The sequence below is a fragment of the Lytechinus variegatus genome, chromosome 7 (genome assembly GCF_018143015.1).
Source record: "Lytechinus variegatus isolate NC3 chromosome 7, Lvar_3.0, whole genome shotgun sequence".
Classification (NCBI taxonomy): Eukaryota; Metazoa; Echinodermata; class Echinoidea; order Temnopleuroida; family Toxopneustidae; genus Lytechinus; species Lytechinus variegatus.
The window spans coordinates 26,978,936-26,993,399 of NC_054746.1; the positions used below are offsets into that span (position 1 = coordinate 26,978,936).

The window sequence follows — 14,464 nt, forward strand, 5'->3', positions numbered from 1 at the left end:
ACAGAGAATGTCAATAACATTATCAGAAGGCCTTCAGAGCAAGGGGTATATTAGCATTACACATGTGCATGCAGTGTTCATTGTGGAGCTCTACTGTTCCTGTCCACAGTACTCATGGGATGACGATGATCACATAACATGAAGAGGTTTTCTAACAAAACTAATGACAGTGACATAATGTTCAGATAAATATATATAAAAAAATGAATATTTACTTAGGACATTTTATTAACCATTTTGATTTATTTATATTTATTTATTTCACATCTTTATACAGGGTAACCAATTCAGCTATACGCGATAAAAAACATTAACAAAGATAAAAAGCTGGTTTGCAATTAGGCCCTGTTAATCAAAATACATTTGAGTAATATTAGATGTATGCAAGGTAATATATACCTGTAAAGGCAATACAGTATGATGGATAGAGTACTACCTTGCTGTGTGATTTGCTGTGAGATGATTCCTAATATATTACCACCACAATCCAGTTCCAATATTTCCACATGACATAGATTGTTTTGTAGATGTTCCACAATACTTTACCTGGTGTTTTATTTTCTTCTTTCTTTAATGAGAAATCAAAATGATTAAGAGAGAGAGAGAAAAAAAAATGTTAGCAATTAACATGTTACGATTTGATCCCAAACTGATTTTTTTTTAAAATAGACTTTCTTTTATATAATGTGTTTGAATAGTAAGTACTGTATAAAAAAAACCCTCAAAATTAAAAAAAAAAGGAAAACAAAATATGTAAATATTAACAAAATGGATCATTCAGATAAACCCCCAAAAATATCACAATAGATTTGTCGCATAAATAGGCAATGTATAGTTAAAAGTAATAGTCATTCATTCAGTCATCAGAATAAAAATGAAAACACAAATTTTACTGAATGAAACTTATGTGATGGTGATGATCATTCAATGCATGTTTCAATGCACGTTTTGACTGAACTGGAATTATCCTTTGTTTACATGTTTATTGATTACAACTTGTTGTTTTGGGTCATTCCATGCCAATTCACCCAATGAATGTGCAATTTTGCACCCGACCGTCTCAGAATTCGTTGTAATTTGGTATACATAAAATTCAACATGGCCCAAGCACAAAACAAAAAAAAATAGTCCAATCGGTCCGTCGGTTCTCGCGCTACGGCCCGCCCTTTTCTCCTTGTTTTGACAAAAATGGGCGTGACCTTCAACTTTCAATGGCCACTGCGTCGTTACGTGTTGACCAATTTTCATGAAACTGGTACCATTTGAAAGGAAATTCAGAGAGGAATCCAAAACATGCATCGAATAATGTATTGAAGCAATTTATAAGGTCATGACCTTTGACTTTAACTTTGACCTTGAGTTTGACCCCCGGGACAAATAATTTTTTAACTTGATTTTCGTGTATGTTAATTATTGGTATGTTATTGACAAAATATGTTAAAATAAATGATGATATTTTATTTCTTCACCTTTAAAAACTCTTCCTAAGATACCATGAAATTTCACTCTAGTCCCACACACTGATATTCATGTTAGTAAAGTGTTTACCAGTTACATGATTTCTTCCAATCTTAAGTTACAGTATGCAAGCACATGAAAAGAAATTAAGCTTAATCAGTTTACAAATACAAGACTAAACCTTTATGCTAATGAATAGGTATCTGTTTAGGCATTTTATGATTCAGCAATATATATCATATACATATATATAAATGTATTTATTTTGATGATAAAAGTGAAGACTTTACTACTATGAATATATATGATATATATTGCCGAACATCAAAATGAATATATATTGATGAACATCAAAATGCCTAAACAGATACCTATTCATGAGCATAAAGGTTTAATCTTTTATTTGTGAACTGATTAAGCTTAATTTCTTTTCATGTGCTTGCATACTGTAACTTAAGATTGGAAGAAGTCATGTAACTGGTAAACACTTTACTAACATGAATATCAGTGTGTGGGACTAGAGTGAAATTTCATGGTATCTTTGGAAGAGTTTTTAAAGGTGAAGAAATAAAATATCATCATTGATTTTAACATATTTTGTCAATATCATACCAATAATTAACATACACGAAAATCAAGTTAAAAAATTATTTGTCCGGGGGTCAAACTCAAGGTCAAAGTTAAGGTCAAAGGTCATGACCTTATAAATTGCTCCAATACATTATTCGATGCATGTTTTGGATTCCTCTCTGAATTTCCTATCAAATGGTACCAGTTTCATGAAAATTGGTCAACACGTAACGACGCAGTGGCCATTGAAAGTTGAAGGTCACGCCCATTTTTGTCAAAACACGGAGAAAAGGGCGGGCCGTAGCGCGAGAACCGACGGACCGATTGGACTAATTTTTTTGTTTTGTGCTTGGGCCATGTTGAATTTTATGTATACCAAATTACAACAAATTCTGAGACGGTCGGGTGCAACCACTGGGTGAATCCAGATGGAATGACCCTTTTGTACGTTGCCATGAGCATGAAATTACTAAAGATGTGATAAAGTATTCTTTATCTGTCATTGTATCAGAAATGCCATTGATTTTTTATAATGATTTTTCTTTTTATAGGATGTTACAGAAGAATTGCAGAACTACGCCAACATTATCGATGGTCTGCACAAACAAGCAGCAGAGCTGGGAGAACAGGTAGGCTTTTAACTTTAAATATTTGACTTTTAATCAACTTTAAATTATACAGTAGTTCAGTGTATTTCTTTAGATTTCCCTTAAGTGTTGATTTATTGAACAAGCAGAGACCTCACTCAAACATGTCTTTATATAGAGTCAAATTTTACTATTATTAATGTGTCCAATATTGTAATGACCATAGATTACCATTACATATAGATATTTTCATGACATATGACTGGATGTATTTGCACATTGTTATTTTCACAATTTGGGCTTGTTTTTTAAAAGTTGCCATTCCAAAAAGTGTGAGGCAGTTTTGAAATATCTAAATGAGTGAGAATGAAACATTTAAAAATTCAGTATAAATCAATATATTAACATTTTTTCTTCAAAATTGCATACATTGACTTCTTAAATTCTATTCCCCTTGAATAGGACCGAGACTCTCCAGAAGTACAGACCCGTCTTGGAACCATCGACAGACGATACAAGGAGCTCCTGGAGCTTGCCAAGCTCCGCAAGCAACGCCTCCTCGATGCCCTCTCCCTCTACAAACTCTTCAACGAGGCTGATGCTGTCGAGGCATGGATAGATGAGAAGGTGAGTAACTACATGTTTATTTCTTATCGTATAATGATGACTCTGCTAAAACTAGGTTTAAAAGACTTTGAGAATATTGCGAAACAGTCTTGAGTGAAAATTATTTGATATTGTTACCCATTGAATGTTTTACAATGGACTTAAAATAACTGACAAAAATGATTAAAAAGGTATAATTGTTTGAACTGAGCTCTTCCTATAATATACTAACACTATCTACTCGGCTTTTTGTGCCATCTTTCTGTAGGAGCATACATTAACTGCTCTTATCCCAGCTGAGGATCTAGAATCCAATGAGGTCATTCTGGCTCGCTTTGACCGTCTGGAGAAGGAGGTAGAGGTCAACGAAGCCAAGGTAGAACTGGTCAACCAACTGGCCAGACAGCTACTGGCCGTAGAGCATCCAAACTCAACAGAAATCACAACAAAACAGAACCAGCTCAATGCCAGGTAAGCTTGGTGGAGAAATGTTGATCTAATAATGCATATGTCCCATCATTTGCAGAAGAATCGCCCGATACAATAACAATTTTAAGATAAAACCTGAAAAAATGCACCAACTTAACTCTTCCTTGGAGGAGGGGGGGGAGCTGTAAAAGCCCTTCAAAATGGTTAAAAATTTCTCTTTCCTAAGTAATCTACCTTTGCTTACAATTCTATAGAAGTACATGTATTTGTGAGGTATGATTTGATATTTGATTTTTTTATGGCAGCCAATTACATTTTGTCTCACCTTAATTTCCAAATATGAATAATTGTTCAGTAGTTTCACACCGTTTCCTTACCAAACAAGTATAAAATTGTGCTTTGATCTTCAGATGGGCCGATCTACGTGCCCTCTTGGAGCAGAAGCGGGATGCTGTCATGGCTGTCACCGAGGTACAGACCTACCACATCGAGTGCCAGGAGACCACCCAATGGATCAAGGACAAGGCTCGTCTCATCCAGGCCACAGAAGAACTTGGGAACGACCTTGGAGGCATCATGGTCCTACAGCGCAGACTCAAAGGCATGGAGAGCGACCTGGCTGCTATCGAGGCTAAGGTAAGTCTATGAGTCTCATCATCCACTTGTCATATTTCTAGCTTTCCATCTTCAGTTTACAATAAGTTTCATCATGTAATAAATGTTAGATTGATGTTGGAACAAACCCAAACCTTATGAACCCTTAACATGATTGTTTATTCATGCATTTGAGAGGAGATATCCGTTGTGTAGTATTCCAACTTCTTTCTTATTTTGGAGCTCTTGGTTCCATGAGTATCACTTTGTTTTATTTTCTCTCTTAACATAGCTTGAAGCCCTTGATAACGAGGCTCAGAAACTTGCTGAGGAACACCCAGAGGATGCTGAACTTATCAAGAAGAGATATGATGAGATCATGGTAGTCTGGCTTGAACTCAAGGAACTGGTGAGTGCTAACAATGCTACCCATTATTTAAAACAATGATAGATGGTAAATGTTGCTTGACATGAAAATCTTACATTGTTTAAGGAGATCAGTCAGACCGCAGGTCCCTGTGCTAATGAGCAAAAAGGCCAGATTCATCCAAATCATCTCGTGGCAGAATCCTCCTCCTTGCAAAATCTCGTGATTCGTGAGATTTTCTTTCTCTTAGAATTTACCTGATTTAACCTCAAGTAAAATGAAATATCATTGCACCATCAGATAGAGTAAATGTTACTCTTTCATGTTGGTCATTTACTTTGCATACAATATTTTGATAAATAAGTGAATTCCTGCCCTGAAAACGTGCCTCAAAACTGAATTTTCTTCCTCTGTTTTCTTTTGCAAATTGTGAAAAACTTTTTATTTTGAGCCTCAATGATATATATATCACCGTAAAGCTGAACTTCTCTACTTTCTCACTATGCCACTCTTGATATGCGGCACCTTTTAATCGGGTCAAGATCACACTTTTCCCACCAAGGTACAAGACGAGATTTATGAATTTTGTAGTTGCATGAAATCCAGAGTTCTGATTGGCTGGATAAGGTTTGCACAACAACAGGCGCGGGTAATTTGAGGAGATTACCACATGGGGAGTGTGACCTTCTCATGAATCCATGCACTGGAACCATTGGAATTTGCCAGTGTGTGATCTCTTTGACCAATCAGAGTGCAGTATTCTTGTTTTCAAGCTGCTTTTTGTACTAGGCCAATGAAAAGTGTGATCTTGACCCGATTAAACCAATTGTTATTTTGAAACCTTTACCATTTTAAAGCATACATATTCAGCTTTATCATGATCTAAAAATATTTTGGGCTCAAACAAAAATAAAGAGTAAAAATTGCAGATTTTGTCAGGTGAAAATAATTATTTTGTAGCATGTTTTAGATCAAATGTTTAACCTATATTACAAAGTCTTTGAATAAATGCAAACACATGACCTGAAAGAATGATTCTTCTTCTTTACAATGATACCAAAATCATAAAATTTGATGCCCAATTAAAGCAGCAATGACTAAATGAAAAGAGGTGTGTTGGTCCGCATCAAGCTCATTAAATATGCAAAACCCCTATAGTCATGAATATCACTTGGATGAAAGAAGCCTTTTTCTTGGGACCTGCCGACTGACTGAGATGGAATAGAGTATAGAAATGTGAAGTCACAGCCATTCATCACCTTAGCAACACGTTTTAAATGTTGCAAAAAATGCTGATGTGTCTCAGTTTCCAATGCTTGTTAACAGTACAAGTCTACTGTTCTAAGGTACTCATCTATGCCTTGTGCATGGATATATCTTGTTTGGAACCATATTGCTATATTGTAACAAGGCACTGAAATCCCCACTTGGATAGTATATGATATGAATGCATATATAAGGAATATTTGAAAATGTAGATGGAGATTTTACTGATTGGTTGTTCTGTGGCCTTAGCCTTTTGTATCAGTATTGGTTGAATAAGTTGTCCTCATTCTTCATTAATGTCATTGTATGTTCAGTCAGTAGTGTGGCCCAATGAGTGTGAATAAATAATCATACTTGTTTTTTTTACAGCTGAAATCTCGTGAAGCTGCTCTGGCCGAGGCCGGTGACCTCCATCAATTCCTGCGTGACCTGGATGACTTCCAGGCCTGGCTATCCAGGACCATGACCACCGTGGCATCGGAAGAGACCCCAGAGTCTCTGGCCGAGGCTGAGAAGTACCTCAACAAACATGCTGCCATCAAGGATGAAATCGATGGTTATGAAGACAAGTATGCCAAGATGAAGGAGAATGGACAACGCATCACAGAAGGACAGACAGACACACAGTACATGTTCCTCAGACAGGTAAAGAGACATCGCATATACTTTTGTTCTAAATGATAGATGTCATACTCTGTTCATGTACCCTCACAAGCAAACATTATTTTATCTGTAATCCCCCCCATCCATCTGTGCCTTGGATTTGATAAATGATGTGGGAATCCCCTGAAGAATAAACACATAGGTCTTACCTGAAAAAGGTAAACTTACTTTTAATATACATTTGAAAAAAAGGTGAGGAAATGAAATATGGTTAAGCGAATAGAATTATAAAATTATTAGCTAGACAGTTCTATTATAGAAATGTGACATTTGGTGAGAAGATGAATTATGTACAAGAACAGCTGAAAGAGAATTTGCTCATTTAATCTGTCTTCAAGTTACTGCTGCCTTGGCTCATTATCTATAACACACAGAATAAAACCAATCTATTTAGGTCTGAACTTAAGTCATGTGAAATGTCTAGCAAAGAGCCATAATGCTTTGATTTATGAAGAACTTTAACGACTGGATGGGTATAATTTTCACTAACTATCCATTTGCATTTTTCTTACAGCGTCTGCAAGCGTTGGATGATGGATGGCTTGAGCTTCACCAGATGTGGGACAACCGTCAACTCCTCCTTTCCCAGGCTCTCAACTACCAGATGTTCCAGCGTGATGCACGTCAAGCTGACAGCATTCTCAACCAACAGGAGAACTTCCTTACCAAAGTGGAACAACCTGTAAGTACTTTATTCTTTCCGATTAGTGTGATACAGTTAAATATGTGGACAAGATTAGACCTGCTAGATGGAAAGCAGGCTAGTTCAAGTCATGTGAACCAATCAAATGAGTTTTCAGACTACTTTGGTAACTGTTTATACAGTGTACAGTGTACGTGGGTTTGATAAAGTACTGCTAATGCATCTTGTCTAGGCTGCAGGATTTACCATGTCAAACTACCTTTAAACAGAACATAATTGCATGAAGATTTCGAAGATTTTCAATCATTTACAGTTTTAGAGAAACTCTTTGTTTGATTTGCTAGCCAGCACTCTGACAATAGAATATGTTAATGATGGTAACCTTCACGAAACAATGATCTTGTGAGCAAGTAGTTTCTTAATGAATTTTTTTTTTTAACTTTTTTTTTATTGCATTTAATGTAACTATGTTGAAATCTGGATTTATTGATCTCTCTCTATCTCTATGTGGACAGAACTCCCTTGAGGCCTGTGATGAAGCCATCAAGAAGTATGAGCATTTCATTGACCAGATGGCCACCAACGATGAGAAGATCAACACTGTATTATCCTTCGCTAACAGGCTGTGTGATGAAGACCATTATGCTGCAGATAAGATCAACAAGAAGGCAGAAAACATTGATGAAAGGTCAGTTCATTGGAATAAAGTCAGACTAAAAAAAAATCAGAATAAACACCTAATTCTTAGAAAATCACAATGTATACTGTAAGCATGATATCACATATGTCTCAGGCGATAAACTGCTTCTTCTTTTCAATAAGAATAGTGTCCTTAACATAATTTGAATTGAAATCTTGTGAAATGTTTGGGATTATAAGAAGCTCTGAATTATTTTTGAAAATGTGATCATGGGCTGCTTTGATACCTTTTTTCATATGGTTTTTAGACATTTTAATTGAATCATTTGGTTAAGAATACATGAAACAGTACATGTAAGTTGAGAAATGTTCCAATATGCTGCATTAGCCATAGCTCCAAGGTAAGAGGAGCCTGAGGACTGTTTTGATCACTAAATCATTCATGCACATGTTTGAAGCATTCATACAAGTAGATGGAATGCTCTGATGTAGCCATTGGATACCTTCAATTCATGGTATAATTTCCTCACTTGCTTTCTTACAAACAGACGAAAGGCCAACCGTCAAGCTGCCGAGGCTATGCTTGAGAAGCTGAAAGACAACCGTCTCCTGCAGTCCTTCCTCCAGGAGGCTGAGGAGCTCGGTCTCTGGGTGGTGGAGAAGATGGTCGTAGCCCAGGAGGAAACCTATGATGGAGCCAGGAGTCTTCATAGCAAATGGCAGAAACACCAGGCCTTCGAAGCTGAGCTTGTCGCCAACAAGGAGCGCCTTGATAAGCTCAAAGAGGTTTGTTACTATTTCAACTAGTCTTAAGAAAAAACTTTTATTTCGAATAAGCATCCATGTTATTTTTATTATGGCCTCATAAGGAATAGTAACGTATAATTGTGCTATTTATTTAGAAGTGTTAGCAGAATATCTACATGCAAGGCGCTCATTATTATGTCATTTACTTGTAGATTTGAAATAAACACATACATGTAGTACAGAACTTCTTCCCCAGGTGGTCAATTTAACTAAAACATCAAAAACAAATAAGTGTCTCTACCCTGCAACATAGACTCTTTGATCTAATACAGAGACACTCTATTACAATGCTAGAAGATTTCTTTAAAGGTTTTAAAATCCATAACAATTTTTCAAAAGACAAGTTTCAATCTTCGTGAAATGATTAATTTGTCCTGACATTACAATGATGATTGTACCAGTACAGTATATAAATACTAAATTCTGTGTGGAAATGAATGAGATGATTTATATTTAAACCCTTTCTATATGTATCTACATATGGTAATGATATATTTTATATCATTGCAGCATGGAGATGAACTCATTAAAGAGAAGCCCGAGACCCAGGAGGAAGTCCAGGCCAAGATTGCTGACCTTGAACAGCAATGGAATGAGCTTGAGAACACTACCAAAGACAAGGGTAAGACCCTGTTTGAAGCCAACAGCCAGGCTCTCTTCACCCAAGCTTGTGATGACATGGAACAGAAGATTGTGGACCTAGAGACCGAGCTTTGTCATGCTGATGCTGCTGGGGATCTTGTCTCGGTCAACAACCTGCTCAAGAAACAACAGGTAGGAATCCTTTCATGAGTTTCAGTGTGGATATCGATGCTGGAAGTCACCACCTATTTTCATTCTCTGAAAATTGGAATATCTAAACATCAATAATTTGAATTGAGAAGGAGTTTTCCTGGGACATAACTTGCCATCAGCAAGATTCCACTGCATGTAGCCTGTAATCTTTACATTGTGGGCCTGAATGTCTACTACTTGATGATGATGATGTCTAACAAGCTAACAAAGATTTTTTATGATTTGGGAATGAACATGAGATTATAAACAAGGTCTGTGCTGTGAAGGACTTGTTTGATCTGGATTTGGTATCTGTCTAAACCAAAAGCATTGATTGTAAAATATATTGTGAAAATAGATTTTGACGGAATGGATGTTGTGTTTTCCTTCAGGTCTATGAACAGTTCCTGGTAATCAAGCAAGAGGAGGTAGAGAGTTTACAATGCCAGGTATCCTCACTAGAGAATGCTGAACACATAGAGAAGGTGACGGCCAAGAAGGAAGCCATGGCCACTCGATTCAGCAACCTATCAGATCCACTCAAGAAGAGGCGAGAAGAGCTGGAGGCACAACAGAAAGGCTACCAGGTTCTCAGGGATCTTGATGACGAGAAGGTAAGATTTTTGTAATCGACACTGGCCTTTGTGAACAGTTTGGAGTAAATTCCAGTAGAGCTTTATTTTGTCACCTCACCATTAAATTTGATAATGTTTTTAATATGTTCAAAAGTCATGTCTTTTTTGATAATGTTGTAACGGCAATGCCATATGTCAAGGAGAAACATTTACAATTCCTACACCTCTTTTTAAGGTGGATCTTTGGATTCTTTTAAAAATCTTTAAAAAGTGTTGATATCAATACAATCCTTCACAAAACTCTTTTTTTTTAAATTCATATATGTAAGAGTAATAGAAAAGTTATAAGCCTGGGATATTGGTTATTGGCAATCCAGGTACATGCAACGTAAGTGCACACATACATATTAACAAATGTATTTAGATATTCAGAGTAAATATGAAATATAAAATGGATTCTGACATGAGTTACTATTGGGAAAAAACATGGAAACATTTCATCAATTTTGTGCGACAAGTCGTCATAACTGAACTTGATTTTGATTGGCTGAGAAGGACTGTTTCTGTCATCACTGTTGGGACTCCTTGTTGGATAAAACGTCTGACAAGTCCTGAAAAACTCCCCTGATGGGTCACACTTGATATTACATATCTCTCACATCCCTATCAACTTTTTCATGTTTTTCATCCGGAACATGTTATTTATACTGTCTTTTCCTTTTGCTTCAGATCTGGGTCCAGGAGAAGCTGCCCCTGGCTACTTCCCACGATGTTGGGAACAACCTCCAGGCAGTACAGACCTTGCAGAAGAAGACCAATTCCCTCAATGCCGAGGTGGAGGGCCACGTGCCTCAGGTTGAGGAGGTGATCGAGAGGGGTAAGGCCATGATTGAACAGGGTCATCCTCAATCAGAACACATCAAGGTCAGCATCACAGAGCTTGAGGAACATGTCATCATGCTCAAGTCAGCCATTACGGAAAGGAAAGATAAGCTGGTTGACTCAAATAAGGCACAACAGGTGAGAACATTTCACATTCTTAAGATGAAGATGTTCATGTTCATTCTTAAGATGAAGATGTTCATGTAGTTAGGTACAGATTCTTATTAATTGATCAAAGTACTTGCAATAACTGTTTCTACATTTTGTATATCGTGGCAGTGTATTTAGTTTAGTGTATTGTGTATGATGGAATGGTTCCTTGCCTTTATTTATGTACATACAATTATCAAGGAAATTGTTGATAACATATAATAACGGAACATCAAATTACCTGCCATGAAACAGTTGCAAAGTGGTTTATTCTGAGTCTGATATTAAATTGTGTCCTGTTGTTTTGTCTCAAAGAAAATGAAATGATCCTATGTACAATTCTCTTGTTCTCTCCATATTTATATTTTTCACATACATAATTTTTTGTGACTATGCTTCAAGACTGAAAATTTCACAAAAGATTTCATGACTTGTTGCATTTTGATTCACTTCTTATAGATATGTGAAAATATGAATAAAGAAGTGAAAATGTGGTTGTTTTGCTGTGTGCTTGGCAGAAATAACACTGATAGAAACAATTCAGCATATTAGGTAGTTAGTCCAGAGAGCGGGGTATTTAAAATGGTGTTACTGATGATTTGTTGATGTTTTGTTTACAGTACTACTTCAATGCAGCGGAGGCTGAAGCCTGGATGAGTGAACAGGAGCTGTACATGATGGGTGAAGAACGTGCTAAGGATGAAGCCAGTGCTGCTACCATGGCTAAGAAGCATGCCATCCTTGAGAATGCTGTAGAAGACTATGCGGAGACCATCAATGAGCTCTCGCATGAGGCTAAACAACTCATCGATGAAGGACATCCACAGAGGTATAACTTCACTAGGCATTTTTCACTTTCAGGGTACCCCAGGGTTGTCACTGGGTACTTTTTAGAGGCTGTCTCCGAAAATTGCCTTACATCTTGCCCTAGGGGTTGAGGGGGATAAAAACGAGTCAGGTTTTATCTTTTCTTTGTCAGTGAGGCATTTAGTACCACTTGCATGGGTGCAATATTACATTGAGTGATGGTCAAAAATTCTGAATGGTGGGTGATCCTGACTGGTGCTGGCAAAAGAAATTTGTCAAAGTCTTGGGGTTTTACAAATTTTTGAACATATGATAACATATTTGTAAGGTTGTAAAGGTAGATTAATCAGGCAGGTTTGTGTCCTTTAGCCAAGCAATATTGTCCACCCAAAATACATATTTTGAAGGTTCAGTGTATTGATATCGTGTATTTCTTGACTGTAGTGTTTAGTAATTTTGTTTTCATTGTAAGCATATTACCTATTCTTTGTATTATGTTCTAACAGTGACCAGATTGCAATCCGTCAATCTCAGATTGACAAACTTTATGCCGGTCTGAAGGATCTTGCCGAGGAGAGGAGAGCACGCCTCCAAGAGACTACCAGACTCTTTGCCCTCAACCAAGAAGTTGATGACATTGAGCAATGGATCGCTGAGAGGGAAGTTGTTGCTGGTTCACATGAACTTGGACAGGACCTTGAACATGTTACGGTATGGTTGGCATTTCATTTTTGTTCCCATATGGGGAGGGGAAGAGGGGTATTCATATATATATATATATATATATATTATAAGAATTTAAATAGGCTTTGTTTATCTATATGTAACAACTGTGTGTTGAAAAACATAAGAATTCTTGGAAAAAAATGACATTTTTTTCAGAGTATAATTAAACATCATTATCGGTACTAATTTGATTTTACTCACTCATTGATAGAAAGTCTCATTCGTTCTTTTATGGTCTCTACTTCTCAGTGGAATGTGTTAACCACTTTCTTTGCATGAGCATTACTTAATGTTAGATAATCGCAGTGGTAGGGATTTCGCAATGGGGAAAGTACCTTCAGAAAATATATGTTTCTTAAGAGATGTTTGATCTTGAAAGTATGTGTAGAGCGATGTGTAATGAATTCATCCTGTATTTGTCACTCAGATGTTGCAGCAACGATTTTCAGAGTTTGCCCGTGACACCCACAACATTGGCACAGAGAAGGTTGCCCACACCAACAGGACCTGCGATACCCTCATCAACGAGGGTCATGCCGATGCTGCAACCATTGCCGAATGGAAAGACCAAATCAATGAAGCTTGGGCTGATCTCCTTGAACTCATTGACACAAGGACAAGAGTGAGTGAAAGATATGATATTTGTTTTTTCTTATGATTGTTCCCCAATGGAAAAATAATACTTAAATGCAAAGACCTGTTGACTCCTTAGATTTAAATTATTACCTTGTAATTTAGAAACCCTGCAAATTGCCTTTAAGTTTAATGTGAAAGTAAAAAATTGCAAAACAAAATACACAAAGTAAGCTCTTCATAGAAATATTTACTTTTCATTCTGTTTCATCCATCCATTTCCCTGGTACTGTTTTCTTTATTACAGTAACATTCATTTGTAATCCTTACTACCTTAGTATAGTTTTCTATCAAACATTGAAATTAATTTTTCCAACTTTTTGTGAAGGTTCATTTCATTTTAATTCAAATATTTGTTAATTAGCCAGATTCTTGAAAAATTCTTAACAAATTTCTCTTCCTCACTTTTGTCTTTCCAGATGTTGGCTGCATCATATGAGCTTCACAAGTTCTACTCTGATGCCAAGGATGTCCTTGCACATATCCAGGTAAGTACTCTATTCAGGAGCACTGTCACTGATCACAATGAATAAAAGGGGTTTTTACTTTAATAATGGAATGTGACTTGATAAATCAAATGAGAAGTAGATATTGTTGGGAAGTATCAATTCTAAGAAACATGTCTTGGAGATATTTCCAAATTGTACTTGTGTAAAACTATAAGTTTCTACTTCATGATATTTATCTATCATGACCCAAGGAAGAAGTGGTAGTTTATTTGGTTATCCCCTTTATTAAGTTTTGTTTTAGGGATGGGAAATAATTCTTTCAACTTCTAAATATTTGTCTTTGAATGTTCTTCTTCTATTACAGGAGAAGCAACAGGAGATGTCAGAGGAATTGGGCAAGGATCAGCAATCAGTAGCCATCTTACAGAGGAAACACGTCTCCTTCCAGAGTGATCTCTCTGCTCTTGGCCAACAGGTACGTCCCCTTGCAATCTCATCACCACAGTAGTTCATTTCCAGTTTTAATTCCCTTTGAAAATTATTCAATGAGTAGAGAAATAAGTTTCAAACCTGTTAGTATTCAGGATCACTGACTTTCCAAAGGAGATGCAGTATTCAGATGTATGATTACATGTCTGTAGAAAGGCTTCAAGCTCCTGATACACTTTTGAAAGTTATTGGGAAAATGAATAAGGTAATCTTTCCCAATAACTGTTTATGCCTGTTTACTCTATAGACATTGGAGGCAATATTTTCTGTTCTTTCACTATATTTTGTCTCTAATTTTGAGAGATATTTTCTTTTTGCGAATTGAAACTTCAGTGAACGTGCCATTTCAG

General features: G+C 36.5%; 1 protein-coding gene across 3 annotated transcripts in view; it reads left to right on the plus strand.

The window, feature by feature from the left end:
* LOC121418883 (spectrin beta chain, non-erythrocytic 1-like) overlaps window positions 1-14,464 on the plus strand; it is a 60,202-nt gene that overhangs the window by 33,291 nt on the left and 12,447 nt on the right. For all 3 annotated transcript variants that reach the window (XM_041613074.1, XM_041613073.1, XM_041613075.1), the window contains 17 exons: window positions 2,580-2,657; window positions 3,078-3,242; window positions 3,490-3,692; window positions 4,061-4,286; window positions 4,537-4,653; window positions 6,247-6,522; window positions 7,055-7,222; window positions 7,699-7,871; window positions 8,371-8,608; window positions 9,140-9,403; window positions 9,796-10,017; window positions 10,708-10,998; window positions 11,631-11,839; window positions 12,324-12,528; window positions 12,971-13,165; window positions 13,596-13,664; window positions 13,990-14,100. In XM_041613074.1, coding sequence (XP_041469008.1) covers window positions 2,580-2,657; window positions 3,078-3,242; window positions 3,490-3,692; window positions 4,061-4,286; window positions 4,537-4,653; window positions 6,247-6,522; window positions 7,055-7,222; window positions 7,699-7,871; window positions 8,371-8,608; window positions 9,140-9,403; window positions 9,796-10,017; window positions 10,708-10,998; window positions 11,631-11,839; window positions 12,324-12,528; window positions 12,971-13,165; window positions 13,596-13,664; window positions 13,990-14,100 — 3,210 coding nt within the window. The remainder of the gene's footprint in view (window positions 1-2,579; window positions 2,658-3,077; window positions 3,243-3,489; window positions 3,693-4,060; window positions 4,287-4,536; window positions 4,654-6,246; window positions 6,523-7,054; window positions 7,223-7,698; window positions 7,872-8,370; window positions 8,609-9,139; window positions 9,404-9,795; window positions 10,018-10,707; window positions 10,999-11,630; window positions 11,840-12,323; window positions 12,529-12,970; window positions 13,166-13,595; window positions 13,665-13,989; window positions 14,101-14,464) is intronic.